At 40.4% G+C, this 26,343-nt stretch overlaps 1 protein-coding gene across 2 annotated transcripts; it reads left to right on the top strand.

Annotated features, from left to right (window-relative positions):
• The first annotated feature begins 761 nt into the window (after positions 1–761).
• Positions 762–21,658, top strand: BCAP29 (B cell receptor associated protein 29). 2 transcript variants are annotated; one of them, XM_083463661.1, is made up of 8 exons: positions 762–1,402; positions 1,894–2,001; positions 5,159–5,259; positions 6,114–6,264; positions 8,581–8,713; positions 11,287–11,383; positions 18,632–18,732; positions 20,090–21,658. In XM_083463661.1, exons 1-8 carry the CDS (start codon positions 777–779, stop codon positions 20,126–20,128), a joined length of 1,356 nt encoding a protein of 451 aa, XP_083319787.1. In that variant the 5' UTR covers positions 762–776; the 3' UTR covers positions 20,129–21,658. The 2 variants fall into 2 exon arrangements, with proteins under 2 accessions (XP_083319787.1, XP_083319788.1); XM_083463662.1 differs by having other exon boundaries at positions 789–1,376; positions 20,090–21,146.
• The last annotated feature ends 4,685 nt before the right edge of the window (positions 21,659–26,343 follow it).

The following is a 26,343-nucleotide window of genomic DNA, read 5'->3' as shown; positions in this document are numbered from 1 at the left end:
CGAGACATACAACTTTTTAACCCAGGAAAATCTCAAAAGTCGGGGGTCGTCTTATACGGCGAGTATATCCCAAACTCTATATTTTAACTGGACTTACATCATAGGAGCCTACACAACACAAAACACTGTTGCTGTATGTAGGTTTTCTTTTGTTTTTTATCTTATCTTATATTTTGGAAATGTACATCCAGTTTTTCCCCCTTTAATTTTTTTAGGGGTCCCCAAGAGTGTGGGGCCCTATGCCAGGCTTCCTCAACCTCGGCCCTCCAGATGTTTTCAAACTACAATTCCCATCATCCCTGACCACTGGTCCTGCTAGCTAGGGATCATGGGAGTTGTAGGCCAAAAACATCTGGAGGGCCGCAGGTTGAAGAATCCTGCCCTAAGCTATAGCTTGTTTAGCTTATACGTAAATCTGGCACTGTATAGGGCGCTATATAAATTCAATCAATAAGTAAAATAAATAAGAATAGCCGGCGAATGCAGAGGCTGTAACTTTTAACCCAGTCATCCCCAAACTCGGCCCTCCAGATGTTTTGGGGCTACAATTCCCAACATCCCTGACCTTTTTATGAACGGGTGGGATTTGTGGTGGAAAAAGAGGAGAGAGCCTGCTTTTGATTTAACTACAGTTAAGCAATTGTCCTATTTATGTTTCCACTAATAGCTTGTGGGCTCAGTTGCCATATACCAGGCATAGGCAAACTCAGCCCTCCAGATGTTTTGAGACTACAGTTCCCATCATCCCTGACCACTGGTCCTGTTAGCTAGGGGTGATGGGAGTTGTAGTCCCAAAACATCTGGAGGGCCGATTTGGGGATGCCTGTTTTAAACCGTGCCTCCCTTGCACCAAGAAAACTAGCAGGCCAGGGAGGGGCGGAGGGAGCTCCTACCACCTCCCTGGGCCTGCTGCTTTTCTCCTGGCAAGGGAGGCCCGCTCGCTTTCCGCCACGGAGCGGGAAGCCGTGTTCTCCTCACGCCACACCGAGCGGGGTCCGCCTCGGTCCCCTCACACACAGCCCGCCTTCCCCGCCGGGTTCGGGCCTCCTCTCGAGCGACAGCGCCGCCGGGGCTTCGAGCGTCGGCGAGGCCTCCCATTCGCTGCCAGGCCCGCGCTCCCCGCCTTCTCCCCACCCGGCTGTTGGGGCTCCGCCGCTCGACCCGCCCGGCCTCCTGCAGCCGCGGCTCCCTTTCCCCTCCCTTCGGCCCGCCGTTTCCGCCGCCGTCGACGACTCGCGTGTGGCGGGCAGAAAGCGCTCGCGGAGCTGCGGGTCGAGGCCGCAGGACCCCGGAGGACGCCTCGCCCCCTTCGGGTGATGAAGGCAGGAGGGAAAAGCCGCAGCAGCAGCAGCAGCAGCGCCTCTTTGGAAAGCGGGGTAAAAGAGAGGAAAGTTAACCCGGGGTCCGTCCTCCCCCCCCCCCGCCTAACGGCTGCAGAGGCTTCCCCTCAGAAATGGTGGCGGAGGGGAATTTTGAAGCGTGAAAGGGCCATGAGTATTGTGTACCCCGGGGTGGGGAAGGGGCGTGTTGTACCCCGAGGTGCGTGTGAGGAGAACGAAATCTCTCCCCGACACGTATCTGTGGCAGTTACGGCGTGACAGAATCGGGTTCATCCCTTGTACTCCGGTCGACAAACTCGGGGGCGGCAATGGGGTCGTTTGAACGCGGACTGCAGGGCTTCCCCATATCCCATAGATCGCTCTCTTTGGGGAGAGGGGGCCGGGCCCCTTTTATTTTATTTTATTTTATTTTTTATTATTTTCCCGAACGTTGAACTGTCACGCCGGAAGCCCTTGTTTGTGTTGGGGGTCACATTAATCCGAAGCTCTTCAGCCTGCCTTGTCTGTTTTGAAACCATGGTGATCTCTAACCGAGGGTTTTCCGTCTCTGCAGATCCCTCACAGATAAGATGACTTTCCAGTGGACAGCTGTTGCAGCCTTTCTCTATGCCGAAATAGCAATATTACTCTTGCTCTGCCTCCCGATTATTTCTCCTCTGAGGTAAGGATATTGCCGCAGGGGAAATGACCGCCGTTTCATCAGAAAATAAATGGAAAGAGAAAGTACAGATTGGATTGCAACATTGGCAGCGGGGTTTAGGACTGCCTTTTGCAAATTATTTTGTGCTATAAGCCTACAGGTTCCATTCTTCGGTATTTATAAGAGCGTTTAAAAAGCTGACTTGATACTTACATTGTTTGCTCCAGGGGCCAATATGTATTCACAGGTTGCCCCCCCCTTTTCATCTTTGAGTAACAGACAAAATAGCTGTGCTGAATCTCCCCAAAGCAATAAATAAAATAAGCTGAACTACTTCCAGTGAGATGAATGCCTGCTGGTGATAAGACAATCAAAATGGCAACTTTAAAAACTCTTTATTTATTATTACCTTTATTTATTATATTACCTTTGTTAAGTTTTTTTTCATAATTTCGTGTGTTTGGGTGGTTTTTTTGTTTTTTTGTTTGTTTATATTTTTTTAATTCTACCTCTGATGCTGCTCCCACAATAATCTTAACAAAAGCATATAATAGGCATTGAAAATTTGTAAGATTTAGAACTCCATCGGTCACACGGTAATAACGTTAATGCCATTGTTTTGCTGACGATGCTCAGAGGAGCTTTTTACAAGTGTGGTCCTTGATCAGAATTAATATTGCATTGACAACAGTAATTGATAGTGGTCCATTGCCAGTGGTGACGTATTAGAATCTTTGGTCATGGTAGCAGTGTTCTTCTTTGCATCACAGTAATTAGAATACAAATACTGTGCTGTTTGCTTGTATATATTTTCTGAAGAGAATCTATATAATAGTAACATAATAAAAAATAATAATTAATTCCTCGCCCATCTGGCTGGGTTACCCCAGCCACTCTGGGCGGCTTCCAACACATAAAAATGTAATAAAACATCAAACATTAATAGTAACAATCTGATCCGATATAAAAGTAACAATAATTTTAAAATAAACAACTTATATCAAACAAAGCAACATTCAGCAATACATCAGAATCTAATAGTAAACAGTAAAATTAAACACCAATAAATAATAATTAAACAGTTCACAGTTATCAACCACAATAAAGAATTACCAATCTACAATCAATAAAAATAACAGCAAATCACAATGCATAAAATACTACAAAACTGTGTAAAACAGGCACCCCCAAACTTGGCACTCCAGATGTTTTGGGACTACAACTCCTTTCACCCCTAGCTAACAGGACCAGTTGTCAGGGATGTTGGGAATTGTAGTCCCAAAACATCTGGAGGGCCGGGTTTGGGGATGCCTGGTGTAAAAGGATCAAATTGGGAAACAAAGACACACAACTTTGGGCTGCCACAAATTCTTAGCACAGGCGGAACTTTCTTAACTCTCCTTGACAAGTTGCCAGCTGACCAAACACTATAATCATCTTAGATTCCCTAAGTAAGTTACATCATCAACATTAATAAAGGGTTGTGTATATGAAAACTAAGATAAAGCAAAGATAATTCACATGGAATTTTGACTATGCCTCATAGTCTAAAGCTGGATCAGAAGTGGTCTCATTAAGTTGAATGGGGCTTATTCCTAGGAGAAATTGCAACCTCAGATTTCTAAAGGGGTTTTCAAAGCTCAGCAGCCTCTCTTTTTGCCACCAGTATCCTAAGACTTAGGAAGGAACACTGATTGGGATTTGAAGATCAGTATTATTTATTATTATGATTTATTTATTAGCATTTATCAGTCACTTTATACAAAAGAAAAGTGTCAAAGCAACTTGACAGGATAAATAAAACAAATAAAAGCAAATTTTTAAAAGCCAAGAAAAGAGGCATTACATGCATCCTAACCTAATCAGACTATCTATAAAATGTTGGTATGTTCACAGCAGTGGTCATCAACCTTCATTCTTAACTGCTTGTTGCTGATTAAGAGCTGCTTTTCCTCCTAGTCATCCAGAGTTAGGCAATATAAAGCCTGCTTCTCAGATTCTTTAGTATAATTTTAGCTTTGTTTAAAAAAACAGTTTTTGCTAAAAGTGACTAGATGCAATAAAGGACAAGGGCACTGTACCTATATCAATGCCACCAGTTGAAGGTTTGATTATGCATGTTACTGTGATAGTTTTACTAACAAGATAATTGAAGGTGTGATTTAAATACACACATAAAGGGATTTTCGTCTTCAGAATAAGGCTTTAAGAGGATCTGAAAGCAGCAAATTAGTCTCATTAAACCTGGATGCTAAAGATACCTAGTCTATCTCATTAGAAGCAAGCAGCCTTGGCAGGTCTAGACTCTGAATTCCATAAGTTATACCTGTTACCATCATTGTAGCTGTAATGTGATGAACAAAGTGATTTTCTCTCTGTCAGTTCTTGGAGATACAGGAACCTTCTCAGGGCTTGGGCCCAGTAATACTGTCTGTACTATATTGCAGAATTTTTGTGTACTGTATACTTGCAACTACAGAGAAATTGCATTTTCATTTCAAGCTGTACAGTACGATTGCATATTGTGTGAAATTAACTTGCACAATTTCAGCCTTATGCAGTTGAAAGCTGGCCAGCTGAAATCCCACAAATTAATTACACAGAAGGCAGACATCTTAAAACGCCTTTGCACTGGGTTTTCTCAGCATGGAAAGAGCTTTTAAGCTTGCTTTCTTGCTTACCGGGTTCTGTAATGCTCTCATGAAATCCTGGACAGTCCTGCAAGATCTTGTATGAATACCCCAGAATGTCTGTGAGAGCATCCTAGAGCCTGGTAAGCAAGGCAGAGAGATTATGATAATGATGTTTTATTAACTTTTTATACCACCCTTCATCCAACAATCACAGGGCAGTTTACAATATAAAATACATGCCACAATAACAAACAAAAACAACACCCCACCTCCCGTTTAAAAGTTCTCTGTCTTTCTTGGATGGTGAGGATGGTCATGTGGGGGCGGTTCCAAGGGGGTGGTTTGAGTATACAGTACATATTTTTCCATATATGTGCCCCCCCCCCGAAGCATAACCCCCAGGCAAGATGCCATTGTACTGTACTGTAATTTTAAAAGGTGCTGAAAAATTATTCAGTGGATTATAGTGTGCACTTCAAAAATGCTTACATAGTAGTCTTTTTACAAATGAAGCTTCTTTCAAACACTGCAATTTTGTTTTACAGATGGGAGAAGGTTTTTATGATCTCTGTGTGGAGCAGAATTAAAAACTACTGGAACAAGGGGTTCCTTACAATTATAGTTCTGTTAATTGTTTTATTTCTGGGTGAGTTGCATATCTCTCTTGTTTGTATTAGTATTCATATGCATGTAAGTGAACCAACAAAGTTAATGTGTTTGAGGGATTATTATATTTACTGTGAGTTATCTTTGCTGTGAATAGTTTGAGAAACCAAACAAAAAAGTTAGTGTTACACTTTTTGAATCTGAGGCTGTAACAAGCCATGTTCTGCTAGCATGTTAGCAGATAACAAAACAGAATTCAGATTTGGTATGGGAAACCCAGTGAACACTTGTGGCAGGAAGTGATTTTGAAGTAATCAGTAGGCGGCGCTATTTCTCTTTGGACTAATGCTTGAACTAAAAGGAAAACAGTTGCGCAGTGAAGTTTCTGGGAATTTTACTGAGCTCTGTCATCACTGAATTTGTTTTCTTGGAGGAAGGGAAATAGCATTGCATTTTTAAGCTACTACTAAATATGGAATTGAATGTGTTCCCTGATGATTACAAAGTTAGCTGTATCTTGTAGCTTGTGGTTTTTAAGTGCTATATATTAAACATCTGTTAAGAAAAGCCATCCTTTTAAAATATAAGGAACATTACTATTTTATAAAATTGCTTAATCATAAAGCTTGCTGTAAGTTATAGATTATTTCCGTGGTCATTACTTGATAAACAGTCAAAGTCCTTGCTCTGTGCCCACAGAAAGTGACAAATCTACTTCCAGAGGGATTCCCACTGCCAGTAGCCAGAACAGGGCAGCTATACTAATAAAAGTTAAAGAAGTTTTATCGGGGGGGGGGGACAAAAGCTTTTTGATGCAGAAGCATTATGTACAATAATTGATAAAAGAAGGCAACGGAAAACAAATGCAAGTAACTCTCTCTTTTTTACTCGTAGATGCTGTAAGAGAGGTGAGGAAATACTCAAATGTTAACTTAAGTGACAAAACTGCACATACAAGTGCCAATGCATTGGATCACATTCAAATGAAACTTTTTCGGTCACAACGAAATCTTTATATCTCAGGATTCTCTCTGTTTCTTTGGCTGTAAGTATAGTTATGTACTACTTAGTAATTCTCTTTTGTGCCTCTTGTAAGAAACTTGGTCCAAAATGGGGAAAAAAGCATGACTCAAACCCCAGGTTTGTAAAAATAATAATAATATGCAAGTTGGGTGAGCGAAAATGGAGGGTAATGGTAATTTATTCATGTTTGAGAAGGACAGATTTACTAATGGAAGTAAATAATTAAAAAGGATATATTAAAGTGAATATGAGGAAATGAATATGACTCCCCCAAATGCTGTATTCTGAATTAATACATTCCTCTCACTGAATTGTACTACAGTGGTACCTCGGGTTACATATGCTTTAGGTTACATACACTTCAGGTTACAGACTCCGCTAACCCAGAAATATTACCTCGGGTTAACAACTTTGCTTCAGGATGAGAACAGAAATTGCGGCGGCGATGCAGCGGCAGCAGGAGGCCCCATTAGCTAAAATGGTGCTTCAGGTTAAGAACAGTTTCAGGTTAAGAACGGACCTCCGGAACGAATTAAGTACGTAACCAGAGGTACCACTGTATTTCAGAAGACAGATGGTAGTATCGGTTGTTTCAAAACACTGCCTCTTGCATCATAATTTTTCTGCAGATGAAAGGCTTGCTAATAAGGTTCTCATATGTACCTCCCATGGTACTGTGATCCTGTTTGTTTGAATAGGATTGTATTCTAAAATCCTATTCTGAAGCTGGATGACTCTAGGATTTAACACAACAGATATTCTGATAGAATACCCCAAATGCACAGGTAGAACATTAGCAAAGCAGCCAGAATCGGTTAGAGTCTCGAGTTGGACATGGGCAGTATAGAAGTTTAGGGCTGCCTTATGTCCTGGACGAGGGGTCTGCAAGGTTTATCTTGCCTGGGCCAGATAGGTCCCATGGAGATCCCTCTGTGGGCCAGATTGCATGCGTGCCCGCAATTTTCTGCGTATGTGCAGACACAATTTTTGGTGCCACAGAAGCGAGTTCGGGGGCAGCTCTTGGTCCGGTCAAACAACCTCTGCAGGCCGCTTCTGGCCCATGGCCCTTAGGTTGCTGACCCCTGTCCTGGACATTACCGGGATTTCAAAGGATGTGATGCCTGGGGGGATTTCCGGAAGGCAAAAGTTTGTCCTGGATCTTTGGCAAGTTAACTGAGGAATCAACACTATATTGTATGTCGCAAGCATGGGAAACCCATAGGTTGAATGTGGGCCACAGGCAGATTGTATCTGGCCTCCAGTTCTTGCAGTCATAACCTGATGGTTCAGTAGGGAGGAGAAAGGGCTTTGCCTTTGTGCAATTGCAGCTTGTTCCTCTGCAAGTAGATCAAAGCAATGTCTCTGCAGACTTGCATTCCTCTCAAGTATAGGAAAAGTAGTACAGAAAATTTCATGCAATTTTCAGGCTGCAATTGCATTTTAAATAGCTATAAAACAGGGCTTGGAGTTCAGCAGTACATTGACCTTATTTGCACTCTTCAGGGATTACTGTTGAGATTCTACCTCGCACACAGTCAGGCCCAAGAAAGGTTGTTGGAGAACTTTGTTTTTTCCCCAAACATCACTTTTTAAGCCTGTGAGGAAAGTAAAAGGTGAAACTCTAGTGGAGCTACTAAGAATTAAACATATGCATCTATTGTAATGAAAAAATAGCGCTTTTTTGCATGTGATTTTGTGTGGGTGGAATAGTTACTGATAGTTTTTCTCTGGGGTAAGGTGACACTGCTCCTGAAAAAGGTTCCTCACTCATTCTGTACTCCTGCAGTCTATGGCCATGATATGTCAGTTCTGGGCTGTTCTGGCATTTCCTTGTTTGCTTCTCCTTTCTCCACATACTAAGTTCATTCCGTTGGCATAACTGGCGTATCTCTTTCCCTGAGCACAATGTGAGTACGTATAGGATTTCTATGCTCTCTGATTTAACTGCAACTAGTGAAACTAAAACTACCTTTACTGCTGCGGAGTTCAGACACTAAACCAGGGGAAAGAATGGTGGCTAATGAGATGTATTTTTAACATTGTCAGAAACTATTTTTATTTTCTGAATAACGGTGGCTATGTGGCAATAACGGGGGCTCACATCTAGTGTTTAGATAAAATGACTTCAAAGCACCTGGCCAATCTAGGTCCTGGTTCAGCTGCAAGTTGTAATAGCATCTTAAAAAATAAAGCAGTTCATGTTTCACATAACAGAGCATCTTTTCTCAGCATTTAAAGTAAAAAGTTATTGAAGACTTAAAAAAAATATTATAACACGACTTATACATTGATACTGTATTCTTTTCTAATGGGTTCATGGCTTTTCTGGTTTCCACAGTGTACTGAGACGTACCATTTCCCTTATCACTTCATTGGCAAAAAAGATGGGAGACCAGAAAGCTCTAGAAATGGAAGTAGAAAATATCAACAAAGTTGCCAAGAAGTGCTTGGAAGAGAATGAAAAACTTCAAGTATGTTTCACAGTTGAATGGGTTGTGTCTTGTTTTTAAGTGCATTTTACCGCTTTGACCTGGTTCGCATGCTGCTCTAAGCTAAGCGTGGATGCGTGTGTATGAGGGTTCCTGGAGAGGAGAAAGGGACTGCGTTGATCCGTCTGTAGTGCTGCTGATGTGAGCTAAGCCATGGTTTGGCTTAGCATGTCACCTGACTGCAGGTTGTGGTTTGTCCTACTTCAGACAAGCCACTTCAGGTAAACCAATGACAACTCGTAGTTTGGCCATCTTATTAAGCATGTGTGTGTGTTTTTAAGAAAGTCACACTAGCCTTGTAAATTAGACCTGGGTGCTATCCAGCCCCCTGCCCCCATGACAATAACAATTTGTCCTAAAGCCATAAAGCAAACATTTTGCAGTATTGACGTGATATTGTTTAATCATCCGTCACCTTTCTGTATAGATACTGAAAGGCTTGTTTGGAATTTTTGTAATATATTTTGCACAGTAATTTTCAAGACCCTCAGACCTCATGGATTTTTTTTAGAGAGCTCACACTAAAATCCACATCTCTATCACTTTTCAAGCAATATAAAAGTGGAACAAAGTGTTTTTAGTTCCCTCAGCAGCTCAGAATCTGTTTGGCGCTGCTTCCTCATAGGCCTGGTCTAGAGGAACATGATGCTAGAATACACTGAGTCACTTCAGGTGAGGGATTCCAGTTCTGCGCTTGTTTTCTTTGTACAGAGATTTCTTAATACAGGGAATCATTTAAAAATATCTGATCTTCAGAATTTGATCAACTCATTCTCCCCCACTCCCTCCTCAGTGTCTCTCATATTCTGAGGTGGTCACGTTCATCTGCTGCATGTGTAAACCAAGAGTGATTCTACACTAGGTGTTTGTTGTGGAATTGCTTTGTTTGCTTGCTCTTTATGGGTCATCTGCATGTTGTTCCCATCAGAATCATCCTCCAGTGTTTCCTCTGTGCTTCTTCTGTCTTTTTCAACCTGCACAAAATCAATTTGGGGGAGGGGAGAGCACAACAGTAGCTTAATCTCTGCAGCTAATAGATTGTCTTAGCATTAGTTTTGAGACGTGCTGGGTTAAGGTTAGGGTTAGTGTGATTAAGTAAGTTGTCCCACCCTTAATTCCCACCAGTAGTGTGGATGGATGGACACACACACACACAGTTCTATACCCTTCTGAAGTATAGAAAGTCAGTTGTAATTCTTCATCTAGTTTACAGTGGAATTACGACGAGTGGGTGCCGTTAGGAACTGCTAATCTGGAAGCACCCCAAGCCTTAATTTCACATGGGTAAAGACACATTGTCACTGTCATCGCTATAATCATGTTTCATTTTGGTAGCACAGAAAATATTAACAAATAGATGGCAGGAAGAGTGTTACATACTTGGGCTGTGAGCCTGTTCACCTCATCCTACACATGATCTGTGTTCATACATACAGATTAAACATGGAGATAGAAACTTTGATAGTCAGTTGTTTAGGATGGAGGGAGTAAAAAAGGCTCTGGATTCAGATCCCCGTCACCATAAAATGTAGCTGTCAAAGTCAGCCATTGAATCAGCTCTGCTTGCACAGTCTCATTCCATCAAGCAAGACTATACATGGGAAACACAAATGCAACCACCCAGAGTGGCTTGGGAAACTCAGCCAGATGGGTGGGGTATGAATAATAAAATTATGATGATTATTGTTGCGTGTGCAGTATCCAGTTTTGTAGGAGAAACACATTTATGAAATGCATATGAATCCTCATGGCTTTTTACAGCATATGTAAAATGGTCCAGGGGTGAGATCCAACATAGTTAAAATGAATGTCCAGTCATGCAGTAAGGCATATCCTTCCTCTTCACTCCCTATGCACATCCAAAACTTGCACTGGAAGGTTGGGGGAGCTTCCAGTTTAGATTGGGGGGAATGGGGGGGTGGAGAAGCCCAAAGTCCTAGTACTCAAGCAGCTGAACATCTTTGCACGTTGTCCAGATTCCCTGCTTGAAAGAGCTCTTAATTGAAAGTTACAGTGGCAATTAAATGGAGGCTCAAAAAGGCAAGGCCAAAAAGAGATGAATGTGTCAAATATATTTAAAGTGTCAAATTGAACAAAATGAAGAAGAAGCCAAACCTTTTGACTTACTAATTATAAAGATTTTAACATAACATATCTGTAACTGTAAGTTAGTAATTAATGCTTTTCTTCATGTATTTTTTGTTAAGGCATATGTAAATACATTATTCTAGAAATTGGGTCAGTCTCTAATATTTTGAATTGATAGGAAGTCCATAGCAGCAAAGGCCGTTATTCGGGATCAGGTAAAGGTTAATACAGAAGCATTCATAGCACTAGGGAAAATCAAATGAGAACCTTTGTTTATAAAATGATGGGTCTAGGGGAGCAGAAAGTGTGTTATGCAAATTACTTTGTTTCTTCCAAATCACCATTGAAAAAAAGTAGGTTTGGCTCTGATTTTTATTGCACCTGTTTCAATTTTTCTTATTGTTACAATTACTTTGAAACAGTAATTGTAATCAGGAAAAGTAACTAATAATTTTTCCTTTTACCAGTCAATGAAAGCTAAATGTGACATGGGAGAAGTGTCCGATGAAGAGCTACAGGAAGAAGTGAAAAAGCTGAAAGACGAATTAAAGAAAACTTCACATGGTACTTTTTGCCATTTCACACTGCTTTATCTTGTGGTTTTCTATGTTGAAAGCCCCCAAAAGAGGGTTTTGACCATAAAAGATGGTATAAAAGGTTCTTTGTCAGTAAAGTGCTGGGTGATGGCTCAGATTTGTGCCATGCAGGAGCAGAAGAAAACCAATAACAGAAAAACCAAAGACATAAAGATTGGGCCTGAGGTCAGTTCTTTGTGCTAGTATGAAGAAATTACTTTAAAAATGTACAACATAAGAAACTGTCTGAAGTTATGAACTGAAAGTCACATTTCTTTAAGAGGAACAGAAGAGACCCAAAATTGTTCTCCTCCTCTCGTAACAAGACCCCCCCCCCTCACTTATTGTTTGCTTCTGTGTTTGACTTGGGCTGTCTTGATGAAACAACACTGAGATAAGGCAGATTTTTTCCTGGTCGTGTGTGTTAGTTCTGGATCTTGCAAGATCTGTTACCCTTCTGTATATTTACTAGGCTGAAATGAAGGTCTTGTATAGCATTGCTCCTGACCTTGTGAAGCCCAGACAACTAAAATGTACTTCTTTGGCTGTGTGCAGAACATTGCATAACCATTATGTATTTTAAAGCAAACTTACAAATGCATGCATTTCAAAATCCTAGCTGGAACAACTCTCTATCCTAGTTTATACTGACTTTAGTGAACACTTTCGAACCCACTGAGAATTTTTGCCAGTTAGCATGAGTGAGTCCAAATATTTAATTGTGAGGTTGATTCATTCAGGAAACTCAAAAAATTTTTTTTTAAATACTACCAGCCCTGCAAGTTATAAATACATAGTGAATCTATCAGCTGAATACAGATTATTGTATCCAGATTTTGGAGGCTTTTAAAATAATGCTGCCATCACATTTTTATTCTATACGGAAAGAGTTTCCAAGTGAAACTAAAGCTGCAGTTCCATCCATAGAATTCTGAAAGTGCCCAAGAGCACTATTGAAATTCAGTGGACCCATGGCCAGGAATCTCAGTTAAACAAAGCATTTTCTTTGTGAGAAATTGTGCATCTTCTGTGGATTTTATATCCAGAACTACAATTTTGTGCTTAAAACATTAAAGCCTTAGTAAGTAAAACGGTTTATTGATTGTGCAGAGAGGAGTGCAATATAGTTAAAAATGCATAAGAATTCCATTAGAATTAAAGGGAGGGTGACCCATCTTTAAAATTAAAAATCCATAAAACCCATGGAGCCACCCCCAGTCTCCTTAATTGCAGCAGCACACCATTGAGAGCATCCAGCAAAAGCTCAGGCAAACAGATCAGTCTTTATCTGGCCCTGTAATAATAAAAGCATCAATACCAAGTGTACTTCTAGGGGGAGGGCATTCCAAATTCAGTGTGCCGCCATGAATCACCTCTTAGTGTACTCTTCCAAAAGGTGTGACAACAACCACAGCTTCCCCTGAAACTAAGGAAATCTGGATAGGCAGATACAGGGAGAAGAATTCCTTCAGGTATTTGGCTCCCAAGTTGTTAAAGGTAGTTATTGCCAGTACCCCGAATTCAGCCTTGAAATATATGGGTAGCCAATGCAGATCTTTCAGAATCAGTGTGAAAGTGATTCTAACTACCTGCTCTGGTCAGCATTCTGGCAGCCATGTCCTGTACTAAATGTAGCTTCTGAATCATTTTCAAGGAGAATTAGAACTGGGTGTCACCAGCGTAGCATTGGCACATTTCTTCCAATCCCCTGACGGCATCCCGTAGTAGCTTTTATAGACGTTGATCATGGGGGACAAGATGGAACCTATGAGACCCCAAACTACAACTGCCTTAGAGGCTCCACAGGTCACCCAATGCTAATTTCTGGAATCTGTCCTGTAGGTAGAAATGGAACTCTGTATCACTGCACCCTCAGTTTCTAACCCATAGAGCCAATCCCGTAAGATACCATGGTTGATGGTAACAAAAGCCACTGAGGAAGATCAAGGAAAATCGACAGGGTATCTTCCCTCTGTCCCAATGAAAAGCACCTGTCAGGGTGACCAAGGTCATCTCAGGGCTAGAAGTGAGCCTAACCCGGATTGAAATAGGTCTAGTTATTTCACTTCTTCTAAGGGCACCTGGTGCTGTCTGCCTGTCACCCTCTTAAGCATCTTACCCAAGAAGGGGGTGTTAAAAAGAGCCTAAAAACAGATTAAAACTTGCATCTACTTTCTAAACATATGACTAGACTTGTATAAACAAACAAACAAACAAAATGTAGGTGGCAAAAAGAGTACGGTGAAGTCTCCTGTCTCATATAAATTGGCAGGGAGTTCCAAAATGTAGGTGCTGCCACTAAAAGATCAAGTTCTTACAAATGCAGAACAGGTATTATGTGGCACTTGTAACACTGCCAGCTCCTCCAGTCAAGGTGGTCAGACGATGTTGTCCCTCCCTGATAGACACGCAAACTTAATTACTAGATAATCATGTAAGCATGAGAGCTGTTATGATTTGTTATGATTAGGAACTCCATCTGCACTTTAGACAATTCTGAATTCAAACACCTTTGGCAAGTCATTGTTCTCTCAGTCCATCATCCCTATCTGCAATATGGGAATAATGTTGGTCCATTGGGATTTTATAAAGGTTGCCGATGTGTGCAGTTAAGCCCCTGAAATATGTGATAAAAATGCTTAATAGCAGCAGTATTGATGCCTGTGTTCATTTATAAATATTTGCAACACACAATGGTATACCTGTTTAATTATGAGTTTTAATTACATGCCTCTATGTATCGGGTGTTCTCAAAAAAAGATGACATTTCAAATGAGGAGGGAAAAGTAACGTTTACACAATGTTTGCTGGCTCTTATAAACAGACATAGCTTGTATACAAAATAAATGTAATAACATTGTTCTCCTTGATGAACTCTTTGCTATAGAGTTTTTCTCTGTTCATTCAGGCAGCTATGCAGCAAGTTAACCTATAATGTTGCAACAACAAAGTCATTTTTATGATCAAAATTGGAAGTAGCTTTGTAAAATTCGACACTAGAACTGACACAAGAGAGGGAAAATATTGATGTTCCCGAATGTGTTCAGTTTTTTAACTGACATTTTCCTAAAGAACCAATGACAGGCAGTTGTCTTATTTAAAGTTTAAAAATAGGCTCTTAAATTCAGATTTAAAGGATTGAATTATGTTCTGCTGGCACAACAAGACTTTTATCTTCTCTCTGCCCCAATCCCTCCAACTGCTCTCAAAATGTGCACCTAACCATTTCCAGCTGATTTTGAGGGTACGCAGGTGGGTTGCACAGTTATGTTGCAGAGTTTCAGCATCAGAGATGACCCACCCCAAATAATTTAAAGTCATTTTATAAAAGTTGACAAACTTGCTTATTTACTTTATGAATAGGGGGCATAGAAAGGTTACATATGGACTGCAGTTTGTTCTTTCTCACTGAGCCAATGATAAAGAATCATGTAAAACTTTTGTTGCTTTGATTCCAGACTTCTCCAGTAGCTCTAAATCATCTAAGAGGTGTCCCATATATAGCAGCAGGTATAATAATAAAAACAACAACAACAACAACAATAATAGTAATACGTTGCCCATCTGATTAGGTTTCCCCAAACACTCTGGGCGGCTTCCAACAAATTAAAACACAATACGACATCAAACATTAGCTTCACCAAACAGGTGTCAGCTAAAAGTCAGATATTTATTTCCTTTACTTCTGATGGAAGGGAGTTGCACTACTGAGAAGGCCCTCCGCCTGGTTCACTGTAACCTCATTTCTCTCAGTGAGGGAACTTCCAGAAGGCCCTTGGAGGTAGATCTCAGTGTCCGGGCTGAATGATGGGTATCATGCCCTATTCTCAAAATGACTGGGAATTAATCTAAAGCTACTCATAAGGCTTCTGTTTGTCATATAAACATGCCATGGGAATATATAACCATATCTTACATTTTACTGAGCTTGCAACCATGAGCCTCTTGGCAGGCAATAAATCCATGAAAGAGGATGGACAGACATTGAAACAGCATGTGCCTCAGGGAAGGGCAAGTGTCAGATATGGGATCTTGTTAAAGCTCAGGGTGGAAAGTGTGTGGTTGGGGTGAGTAGAAACTGGCAGATGACAGGAGAAAAGCATGGGCTGGAGGTTGGAGGTTGGAGAAAGAGGGGGGCAAGCAGAAGACAGCTTGGGGAGAGGAGATTTTCCCACAGTCTATTGATGGCCCATTTAGTGCATAGGGAATTTATTAACTAAAGCCTGGGCTGTGGGCCTCTGGTTTCTCTGTAGTGTGTTAGGTTATACATTCTTTCATGAACATGTATTATATGTAAACCCAGCATTACATGTAAAATGCCAAGTCCATTCACTCTTTATATATAAGCAGAATTGTGCTTTGGCATCCTAAAGATTCATGTCAGTGTCTTAATAGTCTTACAGTAGTTGGCAACTAAATTGCCAACATTGCCTCTGCATCAGATAGCCGAAACATTTTTATTCATTCCTTTTATGCCAAAAGAGCTTGGGGCGATGTACAAAATATCTACAATAAAGAGGTACAGTAGCCAACATACTTGAAAATATTTATAAAATTCAGAACCATTAAAACACAGCAGAGCCATCTCCAGTGGTACCTCAGGTTACATATGCTTCAGGTTACATACGCTTCAGGTTACAGACTCCGCTATCCCAGAAATAATGCTTCAGGTTCAGAACTTTGCTTCAGGATGAGAACAGAAATCGTGCTCCAGCGGCGCAGCAGGAGGCCCCATTAGCTAAAGTGGTGCTTCAGGTTAAGAACAGTTTCAGGTTAAGAACGGACCTCCGGAACGAATTAAGTACTTAACCCGAGGTACCACTGTATTTGTAAAATGCCAGAGTAAAAAAAACCCACCAACTAACATCTGATCATAATAAAGCAAGCAACACAAACATATCCCAGGAGAAGGGGCTTCCAGAATTGGAAGGCCTTGTTGTGCATCCCTGTATGGTGAATCCTTGGGGGTTAGGGCATAAGCAGAGCCCCCTGCTGATTTTAATGCTTGTCTTGGCTTATTTTATAGAAGTCGATTCTGTAGATATATAAGCCCTGTAATATATACACTTTAGAAGCCTTGAACCAGCCCCAGTAGCACACAGATGGCCATTGCAGTGCTTCTCAGATTGTTCTTATGTGTTCCCATCTGACTGAGCAGCTTCATTCTGCAACTTCCAGGCAGTCTTCAAGGGCAGCCCCAGATACAACGCATTGCAGTAACCCAAATGTAAGGTTGCTAGAGCTTGGGTTACTGATTCCAGACTATCCCAGTCCAGGAATGGCCCATAGCTGGTGAACCAACACTAGCAAGCAGTAGGCACTCCTAGTTTGAGTTTGAAAATAAGTTTTTCCTATACCCGGGTAAAATCCTTAGACATTCGGCTGGGCTATTTGTACAGCTCACATGCATTTGTAACGCATGCTTGTCTTTTGAACTACATTGGCAAATGCTTATTATAGGGTATATGTGGTAATAAGCACTCTGTTACAGGTAGCAAAAATATTTCACCTTCAAGGGACCTACAGCTCACTGCTGACTTTAGGGTGCAGTGTTCCAGGCACTGCTGAACAACTTACTTTTGTTTCGACTGAAGCTTAATGCAAGTTCTACTGAAGTGCATCTATTTTACTCTGCTAAATGTGGCTTGGGACAAATAACCTTTTCATAGCATGTAAAAAGCTGTTCAAATACGCCACTCAGATGCAGTAAAATGAAAACCCAGCCTTTTGGCAACTTCAGGGCAATTCTACCCCATTTCAGTGAGTAGGTCCGCAGAAGGTTGCTTCCTATTTCTAAGGACATTGAGAACAGAAAAATCTAACTGAAATGGTGTCATTATGTTGTCCGTGGTATATTTGAAGAGAACGGAACGCCAGTATTAAATTTGTTGTATTTTTGTGTGTATAACCATTTTGTACACTTAAACACTATTTTATGTTATGTTTCATTGGAATATTAGGATATAGGGTGAAGTGAGCCTAGCATAATGCCATGGGCTGGCTGGATGCTGGTGGAAGACACCAGCTGAGGAACCCCCAAGGGGCACCCCAGGGGAAGAAGGCTCAGAGCCAGGGAAGTGGTGGTGGGGCAATGAGGAGCAGTTAGAGGGAGCAGACTGGGAGGTGTTGGAAGCTATAGAGGTAACAGGGCGAAGCGGAGATTGGAGTGGAATGGGGCCAGGAGACAGACGGGCAGGCTACTGAAGAAGCTAGGGAATCTGAACTGCTCACAATCTGGTATCATTGGAAAACAGCCCTTGAAAAAAAATATTCCATGCAATTTTATACAGGCATTGTAGTGCTTACCTGCCCACCCACATCCCACGAACTCCCCCAGAATGTCATCTTACAGCTCTGAGTCTAGACTGAGGAAGGTTTTCCGTATGCTGGACCTTGACATTCTTCTGCTAAGAAGACCTCACCCATCCTGTCACAAGTGTATTTTTGTCAAAACATAGCAACAATGCAATAAATGTTTTTCTGTGCTCACCTTCAACTATCTCCAGATATCTTGGTTATGATTAAAGACAGGATTGTTTTTAGTTACAACTAGAGCACCTTGCCAGTCCTTCATAAAACACTCAGTAATTAGTTACTGTTGGATCAAGTTACCGAAAAATGGATTTTGCAATCTAATATAATGGCAACTTCTTTAACATGAATAAATGCTATAGAGCCAATTACTTTTATTATTTTTTTAACCTTCAATTGCTTCTAAGATTTACACCACCTTGTGATATATTCTAAAAATAGGAGGATAATGTTCTTAATAGTACTTTTTATAATGTATTATAAAATAGGAAGGCTTTGATGTATTAAATCATACATTGTAATCTTGCACCACCAAAACCATACTATTATAACAGAACTTGCAGCAATGCTTTACTATCTCATCTGTTCCCTATGCCACTTTCCTTTCAGTACCTGAAGCTCCTTTTTCCTTCCACCAGCACACAGGTCTCTAGACATGACGTTTTTCTCTTCCAAGCTGACCTTTCACATTTTTCACACAAACTTCAGCATTCTGCTGTATCCCCCTTATGCAGTTAGTATGTGTAAAAGCAGCTCACCCATTGGCAAGGATTTCCTGGCATGCGGCAGTCATTTGTTATCCTGTTATATAGCACTGTAATCTTAAAAAAAAACAAAAAACAAACCAGGTATCATTTAATGCACAAGTATTTTGTCCTAATGCTGTTATTCATGTGTTGAATAATACTACTCCTGTGTTGTGCAGCTCTCAGCAAGGCCAAAGATGACTTTTCTACAACTCAGAAGCGGTGTGAAGGCCTTAGAAAAGAATATGACCAACTTACAAAAGAATACAAGAGAATGCAGGTAAGGTGGTAGAAGCAGTTGATTTGCTCGAGCAAGACTTCCTGGAATTAGACTAGCCATGTTGTGTGTGTTGAATCCAAAAGAAAATTTATCAGACAACAATCTTTAATTCTGTGTACGTCTGGACAATGTTCTTTCAGAATAATGAGAATACTTAACTCTTAAGTTTTCCCAGAACAGTTGTTGAACTGGAACCTACTTTGTTTTAAAACAAACGTGAATTATTTCATCAATAATATTGTATGTTCCTTGAATAGTAGCACAGAGGAAGAGGAAGAAACTCAAAAAGGGGGTTTCCCCTTCTTTAAAAAGATTCTGAATTTGGTTCACATGTCACAGTAAACCATAAGCCATCATGGTTTACAATACGCTCACATGGGGAGGAAACAAGCAACAGTATGCCTAAACCATTTCTTTATTTTGTTAATTTATAATTTGCCTTTCACATGTGTCTCAAGACAGTTTAGAAACATACCATGAAAACTGCTGAAAATAATTATGAAATCAGTACAAAAGTCAACTAGAGATAGGTTTAAACCTCAAGATCATGGTTTGCTTCACTCCCAGCAAGCCATGATCTTTGCCAAGGTTTGCTCTCAGCTTACTAATCATGCCTTGATTCCTGGTTCCAACATAATGTTAAACCAGGGGTTGTGTTTTGTTTCTTCTGCCCGCTAGTTGGGAGGAACAAAACAGCCCAGATAGGAATATTCACAATAAACAACTTAGTTGAGCAAAACCATCAATTGTAGCTACTAGGGTACTTTTTACAAGGCTAATTGCACTGGCGGAGAGGCAATTTTGTGACACCTTTATGCTGACAATGCTCCTTCATACTGCAGTAAGACTTGAAAAAGCCTTCTATTGGAGCCAGTAGAAGGCTTCTTTGAAGCTTAATTTTTGAGGAGACAATTTTCAGAGGGGATGGTCACAGCTGGAGAGCTTAGCCTCCCCTTCTTCATTGCAGCCCCCCTCCTCTGCCACACTTAGGCTTGAATGAAATATTTTATTGGCTAGAGTAGAGAGCTTTTCCTATCCCAAGCCATTGTTGGGAGTTTATATCTTCCTCAAGATTGCAGCCATTTTCAAACCTTTTTTTAAGGTGGGGAGATGGAGAGGGAGACTGTGCATGTGTGAGAGTTTTCACGTGTGTGTGTGTGTGTGTGTGTGTGTGTGTGTGTGCGTGCTTGCAGTGGAGGATGAGTGGTGCCCACAACAGTTTCTTAGGTTTCCAAACATGCCAGGGATTGGCAGCCTATAGTGTACACATTAACTCTGTGGTCATCCTGATGCACAAGTTACCCTGTATAAAGATAGCTTCACTCCTTTTCTCACATGTGTCTCCTTACCTTTACAGTGTTCTTCAGGTGGAAAACATGATAAGAAAGGCCAGTAAATGCAGCACATGGACATCGTTAATACACGTGCATCAACATGAACCGTCTCTTGTTCCTGTCTTTGCTCTCCTAAGCTTTGTAAAAACAAGGTCTATTTTCTTGAAAGGGAAATGCTCTGCGTTCGTAGCTGAAACGCTAGGTTGCCAAACATACTTTATTTTGCAATGGAAATAGTGGCTAGGATCCAAAGACCTACTTTACTTGTGTCAAAGGCGCAGTGGAAGTTTTGCTTTGATTTTTGTTCTTGTTCTTATTTGAATGGCAGATTCCCATGGCATGTCACACAAACTCCATTAAGCTGCAAAAGAGATTTGCCATGTCTCATGGAGGGCTGGTGTTCAAGAAATACAAGTCCATACCTCCTTTGAGCACACAGCTTTATTTGTGTGGTTATTTGGATGCAGACCAGTAAGTGGTGTGCTGTCAGTATACTGTGAAGAATCTTTTTACGCCTATAAGGAAAATGTAAAGCAGTTTAGAATGGAAATTTCCATTAACCACTGTTCAGCTTCTATCCACTGTTTTACACTGAAACTGAAAAAGGTAGGAGATTGTACAACCGCCAGCTATAGTAATGTAGAAGAGGCTTTTTAAACTACATCAAACCATGATGCTAGAAGAATAAGCATAGTGAAACATGCTACATCCAGATAACTTGACAAACAGTAAAAAGAATTAAAATAAATTTTAAAGGACTTCACATTTAATTGCATAGTTATTTATAATTGAGAGTTTCTTCTTTCCCCATCTTTAGATTTTTACTATAGTATACTTTACTTCATGTATTCAAGAATTTGAACATGTTGTATTTTCTTTCTGCAGTGGGCGATACCCCTGAAAAACACATATATGTAACTTACAAAACAGGCTTTTTTGGTGATTACTTATTTGTGACATTGATTCTTTCTTAAAACCTTCATTATCTGCAACTGAAAGGTTTTATTTTTATTTTTTTACATTGGTTCCAGTATGCTGCTTGGATGTTGATTTGTTAATAAAAGAGATTGTTTAAGCTTGGTTTATCTTCCTACGTGTCTTAACTTGGAATTCATAAACAACAAACTGCTGTGTTTACTTTGCTCCTGTGACAGTGAAATAATTCCATAAGAATTAATTTGGGCAAAACTAGCCCAAATAAATACTATAGTACACTCTGTAAGGGAGGAATTGGTATTTTTAATTTATAAAAATCAAAGATTTAGAATGGTGCTTCTGTATACTAATACCAAAAAGTGCAACGGGTATGCAGAGTTTCATGTTTATATGCATCTGAGCTTGTTGGGGAGAATGTTGTTTGTGTAAGTAAATTTTGTGTTTTGTGTTTCTCTAGTTTCTTCAGCATATGAGAGAAAATTGAAATCTGTTGCATTTGAGCTACTGATTCTCTCTTGAAACCTGCGCCCAAATGTTTGCTGTTCAAATACCATTCTGATGCACTCCAATAAGCTGATCTTGCAAATTCTGGGGACTGTACTGAACACCAAATTTTTATTGCAAAACTTAGTAAAGGCACTGCCAAGTTATGACAATACGTTTGTTGAGTTCTTGCATTAAAGATCTTGCCTACTCCACATGACCTGTAGTGGTGATATATTGCTGTGACAATATATATTTTCTGTGACAACTGCTAGTCTGAAGGATGAGGATACAACCTGAGGATCTGGTTAGATATGGTCCCCCTCACAGTGAAATTTGCCTACCACTGTGTTTTTATGTGCAGTACTTGAAATCTCAACCAGTGGAAAGTGCATTTGTTTGGGATTTTATGGAACTTCCATTTGTGCTAGCTCTTGTCCTTTCCCCACCAATTCCCCGTGCTACTCTTTGAAGTAATATGGAACAACACAATCCCACTGTGTCTTGCACACCTGAAATCAGGGGAGCAGGGGATTATCTACAAGGTCTTGTCCACGGGTGCAAACATCAATGAGTGGAGGCCGAGCAAACTGATATATGATGAGACAAGATGGTCCCAGACAAGAAGAATGACCACAAACACAAGATAATAGTTTATCCAAATACTTTGTCTTTAGTGGTTTTATTGTATGCACAGTGGCACAGACTCCATTTAAGTTAACTGCAACTGCACAAGTAATTCCAATAAATATAAAGGAAAATGGCTTATAAAAAGTTCCTGGTCAATTTTTGTGTGTGTGTTTGTGCACACACATATATATATTAGTTGCTCTCCCATTCATCTGTCTGTCGCAAAGGGATTGGTTTCTTTAAAAGTCAGTTTTCTCCTCCCAGTAGGGACATGAATTGCTGTACTGATATTTCCCTCTCTTATGGGGCCCTCAGTAGTTATATCACATGAATGCAGTGGTTAAAAAACCTCTCAGGAACTGTACAAAAATGTACAAACTGAGATGGATGTACACCAGAAGGATAGTTTACATAAGTGTGGCTATGGAGTTGTTTCTTTGACTCAGCAGGAGTTCTTAAAACTTTACACCCAGTTCTTTTCTATTCGCAGATTACTTTTATTTTTAAATAAAAGAATTTCTATTCACAGTTGAAAGACCAGCCTTTTATCTTTTTCTGGTTTCCTTCATCTCTGGCCCTTTTCTCTTAGGGAAGGGAGACCTCTGTTCCTCACCTCCTGAGCCTCTGCCTCAGCCCCAAGGCTGCAGCATGCCTGGGGGACAGAGCAGATGAGGAGGCACTGGGTGGACTATTGGTGGTCCTCAGTCTACCGTTTGAGAAACGCTGTCCCATCTCCTGAAAAAGATACTATTCTGATGTTAGCAGCAGGTGATACAAAAGTCGGCTGTGGTGATAAATAGGTAGTAGCTTTCCTATCCATGTGAAGGACATCGTACAAATGTGCTAGTAAACATCGTAGTTGATCACATATTTGAAACAAACAAAAAAACAGCACCACAGACAATACCTTCTGTAGGTGAACAGGCAGAAAAAAACTGAAAAAACTCAGAATGAAAAAAACACTTTTAGAAGAAGAGAGAAGAGAATGACAAGCTTAAGTTTATGACAATTCACTCTATTTTTATTGAACACAGTAAGAACCTGCTATTTAAAAAAACACAAAGTTTTACATAAGTTGTGAATTGAAGTAATGAGTAAATTTTCTCATCTATAAATGAATTGTAGGATCTAATTTAGAATCAAATTATTATATATTTGTACACATGGAAGTATGTTGATATCTTTGTCTACGTATAATCAGTTTATGTATGAACTGCACCAGTATGCAGCTGACACCCGACCCTATTTCTCCATGTCAACCAAACTAATATAAACAAAAACAAAAAAGAGGGAGGGAGAATAATACAAAGTCCTCTTTCACAGGTTTATTTATTGTCCCACACAGAGAAAGGTGAACCCTCCCAGCTCTCACCTGGGAGCTTCCCTTTCTTCTTCCACCTTCCCACCCTGGGAGATCTTCCTTGTCTCTCACACAGGTCCTTTATCAACTAACCATCACCTGCATGTTAACTCCTGAGTAGAGGACCATTCAATATACGTACAACAGTCTGAAGCAGAACCGAAACAAAAACAGCAGAAGGAAGAAACAGAAGAGGAAAAGGCAAGAGAGCAAAGAAATAAGAATATTAAAGGAAATAGTAAAGGAATTAAAAGTAAAATAAATACTAAAAATGAGTAAAAAGGACTTCCCACTATCTGCCAGCTATATCTACAAGGATTCTTCCAAACAGATGTTAAATCCAGAGTAAACTCCAGCTGTTCCTCTCCTAAGTGATGTTTTTTCCAGTCTTCATTCATCCGGGCATCTCAACTTCATTAATTCCAAACAGAAAGTCCAAAAGAGGTTATCTGGTTAGTATAAACATGAACAACTGTCCAATATTAAGAAACATGCTCTGTTCTTTATGTTGTTGCACTCCTCTGGAAGAAGCATGTGTGTAGCAAGGGTTCTCCTGAATTCCACCTTGTCACTAGAGATGCAAGAATTTCCAGTGACATAGAGTGCCTTTTCCTATCTGTAGCTGGTTTTCAAGCCACACCTGTTCCTAGACAGGGATAGTTTGGCCACAGTAATTCGTACTCTGATAACTTCCCATTATTGTAATGTTCTGCATGTATATATTTATTACAACAAAACTCAAATTCTACTACTGTTGGGACAGTTCCTATCTATATTTACATTTATCCACCTGGTTCAGCCAGCAGATTCGTTAATATACCACATAAGGAACAAATAAAGTAAAGATGCAGAGTGTCCACTTATTTTTACTAATAGGGTCACTGCCAACTGAAAAGAAGCATTGACAACCCTGGGAAACTGCAAGAGCTGGGGAAATATTATTCCCATGCACAATTTATGCAGGGCACTTTGTGAGTCCCTTTCTGCCAAGGATCTGTTAAGCATGCAACTGCAAAATGGCTCAACTTTGTGCTCCAACTTCTATACTAATTAAGAATACTAGTTCACGCACATGGAATAATTGTTAAATTTGGGCTTTGAGTCATAGTCGTAGTGTGGAGAGCCAAACTGGAAAGGCTACCATAACAGAAAATACGCAGGAGTAGAAATGGTGACTGTTTTGGGACCAAATGTAGGGTTGGGATTTTCCAGTTTCAAATGCCACAGTTCCAGTAACTACAAGCCTACCTTCTACAGTATTTCTGCAATGACAAAGCGTGGCGTCTATTTGATACATAGTAAAACACTAACTGCAATGTGCAACTTACATATATATATATATATATATATATATATATATATATATATATTGCTAACACATAAAACTGCTGATTTATACAACTGGTATCCAGTTTTTCCTTTAGCAAAAGTCTAAGTAACTAATAGCTATTATAGTTCCTGTTATCATATGCCTTGTATATGATAAAAAGAGAAAGGAAAAGGAGCCCATGCACTTGAAGAAAAATATAAACAAACATGAGGACAAGGATACATTAGCATACACAAAATATTGGTGTTTTGAAGGCAACAACCTCCTGATTCTCTCAGCATATTAATTAGGGTATGCATGCATCCCAGTTCCTTATTCCTTTCTATATACATTGGCAATTATTGGCACAAAGGCAGTAGGCTAGTGTTTCTTGGGTGAAACTGAAGATTTTGGGCTGGATGCTTTGCTAGGGTTTTTCATAGAGGAAACACATTCGCGGTGCCAGTGTATAATGTGAAGCACTTGGAAGCTTAATTTGGGGGTGCACGCTCAGTTCCTTGTTATTTCCCCCCCCATACGTTGACTATTACTGAATGGGGTAATATACTTGACGATGTCATGCACCCAAAGCAAGCATTGGGCCAGTTGTGCTGCTAGGGTACCCCAAAACTACAATCTCCTCCTTGTTGCATCCGTGATATGAGCTGGCCCAAAGGTTTTTGTGGTGTGCCCCCTTCTCCTAGTTCCTTACTCAATTCTACATAGTCACTAGGGGAGCCACATTTGGCAGGCTGTTGGGCCAAAATGAAGTGGCGCAGGGATTTTCATAGAGGACTCCCTCCTAGACTTGCGGGTGTCTGATTTGCGGTGGCTCAAAACTTAAGGTGGGGTGTGCACCCGCTTCTTAGTGGCAAAGCAGATTTTGGATTTTGACTGAAGAGCCTTATTGTGGACCTCAAAGGGGACATGAATATATATGGCACTACTAAGAGTATCTTAAGATGTTCCTGAGCTCCACATTATGCCTGCTAAGGCCAGGACCTTTAAAGAATTGGCATTTAGGTTCCTGCTTAAAACTCCCCAATTCACTCACACTTTCTATCAGGAGGTGATCCCAGGGGTGCCACATTGAATAAAATATGGGGCCTCAGGTAATCCACATAGTCACATGATGTGGCAAAATGTCCATGAATTTTGGGGCCCCTGATTCCCTCAATTTGGGGGGGGGGTAAAGGGACCTTGGCCCCTAGGAGTTGGTTCCTATGGATCCAGCTATCTCAATGTATTAATCCGACCTAGTGATCTGTGATGTGTTTTGTTCTTATTTTATGAACAAACTTTTGTTGTTGATTTTACGCTGTTCGCTGCCTTGGTTTTTTTAAACTTGGTGGCACAGCTTTTTTATTTTTGCAAATGAATGAATGAATGAATGAATATGGGCCAGCCCAGAGCTTAACTTTGGAACGCATCAGGAGCAGAGAAAGTCATGTCCCTGAAACTGCTCCTTCAGCTCCGCTTCACAGGTTCATGGGGTTGAGAATGGGAAACAGGTAACGGGAGGGAGGCAACCTGTCACATCGGCTCTGTTTGCCTGTAAA

The sequence above is a fragment of the Podarcis liolepis genome, assembly GCF_965112155.1.
Source record: "Podarcis liolepis genome assembly, chromosome: 10".
Lineage (NCBI taxonomy): Eukaryota > Metazoa > Chordata > Lepidosauria > Squamata > Lacertidae > Podarcis > Podarcis liolepis.
This window is presented reverse-complemented; position numbering and strand designations above follow the sequence as displayed.